The 4,111-nt window shown below is 40.9% G+C and overlaps 1 protein-coding gene across 1 annotated transcript in view; it reads right to left on the reverse strand.

Moving 5' to 3' along the window:
• Window positions 1-886: 886 nt before the first annotated feature.
• Window positions 887-4,111, reverse strand: part of LOC107467488 (dihydrolipoyllysine-residue acetyltransferase component 4 of pyruvate dehydrogenase complex, chloroplastic) — a gene marked incomplete in the record, with an annotated part of 3,639 nt that continues 414 nt past the window's right edge. Inside the window, 6 exon segments of the mRNA XM_016086603.3 lie at window positions 887-1,307; window positions 2,636-2,719; window positions 2,807-2,877; window positions 2,968-3,055; window positions 3,164-3,355; window positions 3,484-4,111. Of these exon segments, the coding sequence (XP_015942089.1) occupies window positions 1,203-1,307; window positions 2,636-2,719; window positions 2,807-2,877; window positions 2,968-3,055; window positions 3,164-3,355; window positions 3,484-4,111 (1,168 nt within the window).

Below are 4,111 nucleotides of genomic sequence, written 5' to 3' on the forward strand. Positions count from 1 at the left end.
GCATTGATCACTCCGAAACCATGGCCTCTGTGAATACTCCCATATCCAGTCACTTTTCTCCCAACATGGCCATTTAAATCTCCTCCTAAGAAAATCTTATCTCCCAAAGGTATGCCTTGAACCAAACTCTTTAGATCCTCCCAAAACCTTATCTTGTGTTGTTCGTCCGAACCCACTTGCGGTGCATAGACGCTAATCACATGGAAAGCACCTCCCTCCACCACAAGTTTGATAGAGATGATTCGATCTCCCACCCTCTTGACATCCTAGTCCTTCTTCCACTGCTTATCCACAATTATTCCAACCTCATTCTATTCTTCACCTTTCCTGTATACCAAAGTTTGAAACCAGAAGTATCCAACTCCCTAGCCTTTGCACCAACCCATTTTGTTTCTTGTAGGCACATAATGTTAATCTTCCTCCTTGTCATGGTGTCCACCACCTCCATGGACTTTCCTGTTAGAGTGCCTATATTCCATGTCCCAAATCTCAACCTTCTGTCGCTTCGACCTTTACCTTTTACTTTGTGAACTAGTTTATTTACCCTTGTCCGTTCACGAAAACGCGAGAGCCCTTGCTCATTTAACACTACATCCAGGCACCGATGCAGCGGCTCTTGCTTTGACACCGTACTCGAGCCATACGGCGCGTTGCTTCCGGGCAACGACCTAACTTTAGCGCAATAATGTCTTTGATTCATGTCATGGGGGTTCGGCTATATTTTTATATTGGTTGCCGAAGACCTAACACAACCTTCCTCCTTTATCCGGGTTTGGGACCGGCTATATACCGCAAGTGTAACATAGGCGGAGTTCAGAATCAATAGACAATGATGCCCAAAAAAAATTAACAATCAATAGACAATATAAGCAATAGACAAATCAAGAACTAGAAATTAGGCTAGATTTTATTGCAAAAGTACAAGCTTTAAGGTCTTGTTTGCTCATGCGGCACAGAAAACATTGCTGACTTGCTGTTTACAGAATCCTTCACTGGAAAAAAAAAAAAGAAAAAAAAGGGTAAAAGCTGTTTCTCGTAGTCAATGTTTTGCTCAATAGAATTCACGATTGCTCCTAAAAACTACAAAAAAAATGAAAGTGAAAGATAAGCTCAAAATGATGGGCACTAAGCCAAACAAGCTGCCCAAACTATTAATTAACGATCCCCCAGCGACTATAGCATGATCTCAAAGAATAGAATCATTACAATGTTAGACTGTCTGGGTTTTCAATGATTTTGGAGAATGTCTGAAGGAAGGCGGCCAAATCAGCACCATAAATTATTCGGTGATCAGCTGTTACATTCACCTGAAAAAGAAAGTTCAGATCCAATTAGTTTGATCCTGAGATTTAAATAAAAAAAATGCTACTAGTTATAAAGGACTTAAATACAAGTCATATTTGAGTCGTGTATTACTATTTGTTCTAGTGCTTATTAAGTACAAGGCATATGATGCTTGCCATATGAAGGCTTGCCAAATTGTTCTTTTATCAGCTAAGACTGCTAAGTGATGCAAGCCAAGTCAGATTTATAAGTTCAATATGGCAGTGCAACTGTGCAATGCACAGGATAAAGATCCTTTTTAGAAACACAATCATTGAATGTTTAGAAACACTTGCAATTGCAAATTTTAGACAGAAAACAGTACAAACAACGACCACAATGATATTCATATGTGAACCTACAAATCACACACAGTAAATTATGTTTGTCCATTTCCTATGAAACACAAATGTCTGACTTTTAGATGATATTTGGTAATTGGGAGGAACATATACATTTATATCAACCGGAGAATTAAATTATTAAAAAGGTGATCCAAGGCAACTCTCCTGTCCCAAGGTAGGAGTAGGGTCCAACAAACAAGACTTCAACTAAATTTCCTTGAAGAATATTTAATATTTGATTTTTACACTAATGTTTCACAATGAGAAAAAAATTTCAGATTCTGAAAATGGGATTTTGTGTAGCTCTGCAACCTCTATACAAAGGGGAAGACTGAATCAAATACAGAGATTTTTAAGAGAAAAGTGTATGGGTGAGGAATGAGAATAGGAAAGTGCCTTTGAAAGGCAGAAAAATCTGGTTTACATTGTAAGAGCAGTAGCAGACTATTAGCAATAAGAAAACAAAATATAAAAAAATTGAAAAAGGACATAAACTTCAGCCAACACACTTGAAGATGTTATTCTCAGTCATGGTAGCAAATTATCAGAAAAATAAGTTACAAGATTTGAGATGAACCTATCGAATTACCTTTTGAATAATAAGATTCCATTCAATTGTCAGAAAAATATATTCAAGAAGCACAACACAGAGCAGATGTAATGCTCATCCATCGTATAAACTCCTTAGGTAAACAAGAATTGTAATAGGATAAATGTATTCTAAAACTTAGATCTAGAATTAAAACTTCAGAAAAATAGGCAGTATAACACTTTAGATAGAAATGCAACCTAAGGTCTGTCGTCACATGAAGACTATGTTACTCTGACATGCAGATCACTGAGGAAGGAATAGTTCTTTCTATTTTTATTTTATCTTTTCGTGGCAATGACTTGATTGGCTTCATATGGTGTTCTAATAAGTGCATAAGCATAACTACTTGAAAGAAAATATATACACATATACTCACCAGCATCTTATTTTTCACCTTGAAGAATCCAGTTGCATCAGCCTCGACAGTAGGCTTTGATGCTCCAACTGCCATGATAGCCCCCTGAAAACAAGAAATGGCCAAGTTCATATGAAATGGAATTCAAGCTGCCAGAGAATCTCAAAAATTATATATGAGTCAGTCTCTCACCTGCCCTGGAGGAAGTATGGCATCAAACCTGTCAACTCCAAACATGCCCAGATTGGAGAGTGTGAAAGTTCCTGCAGACACAAGATTTCGTTAGAAGATCAGAGTTCTAATTTGAACTAATAGCCAACTAACAGAATAACAATTAAAAACAATAAATAGACCTGAATTATACTCATTGGGTTGCAATTGCTTTCCACGAGCTTTATTAACTAGCTCTTTCCACTTTTGGGACAACAGATACAAGTCCAACTGCAACAACACAAGAAACCAATTTACTTGAAAACCAAGAAAACACAAAAATGCTCCATTAACCACCACAAGCCACAATGTAATTACAGCATTCGAAAATCAAGAGACCTTGTCGGCATCCTGAAGTACAGGGGTAATCAAACCGCCGTTGATTGCCACAGCAACTGCAATGTTGATGTTGCTGTTATAGGCAAAGTTCTTGCCATCTTTGCAGCTGGCATTGACCACTGGATGTTGGACAAGTGCCATTGCAGCAGCCTTGGCCAAAATCGCTGTCATTGTCACCCCCTTCGGCTTCACCTGAACAATGGAATATAAAAAAACACCCAATCATATCACTATGAATATTCATACCTACTGGTATCACGATTTATCTAAACAAACCAAATGACGGCATCAACATGTCATGAAGGAAAATTCATGCATACCTTCTCATATAAAGCATCAAGTGCATCAGTGATCACAGGATAACCAACACGGAATGTAGGCACGGAGAGGCTCTCCACCATGTTCTTTGCAACTGCAGATTGCATTGTCGTGAATGTAACAACGCTAGAGCCTGGAATTGGAGGCGGCGCCACTGCACCAGCAGCAGCTGCTTTTGGAGGAGCTGAGCTCGCCGGAGCAGGAGCCGCCGGAGCAGGACTGCTCTTTGATGGCGCAATCCCGGCAGCGGTCTCTACGTCGGCCGGAGTGATCCGACCAAACGGACCAGTCCCGGTGAGAGACGCAAGGTCTACCTTGTGCTGCTTTGCGAGCTTCTTCGCCTGAGGCGTGGCGACGGTCTTCTTCGGTCCGTCAGAAGCTGCCGCCGATGGCGGAGGAGGAGGAGGAGGAGAAGGCTGAGAAATTGCCGGAGCTGGATTTGCAGGCTGAGGAGGAGGCGCAGAGGATTGGGATTGTGATGACTTGGCAGCTTTGGCTTTGGCTTCGGCGACTTCTTCCTCCGTCTCGGCGAGTAAGGCGATGGGAGCTCCAACGGGGGCTGTTTCGCCGTCGGGGACGACGATGGCGGCGAGTATTCCATCGTAGAATGTCTCGACGTCCATGTCAGCT

Source organism: Arachis duranensis, chromosome 9 (assembly GCF_000817695.3).
Source record: "Arachis duranensis cultivar V14167 chromosome 9, aradu.V14167.gnm2.J7QH, whole genome shotgun sequence".
In the NCBI taxonomy this organism is placed as follows: domain Eukaryota; kingdom Viridiplantae; phylum Streptophyta; class Magnoliopsida; order Fabales; family Fabaceae; genus Arachis; species Arachis duranensis.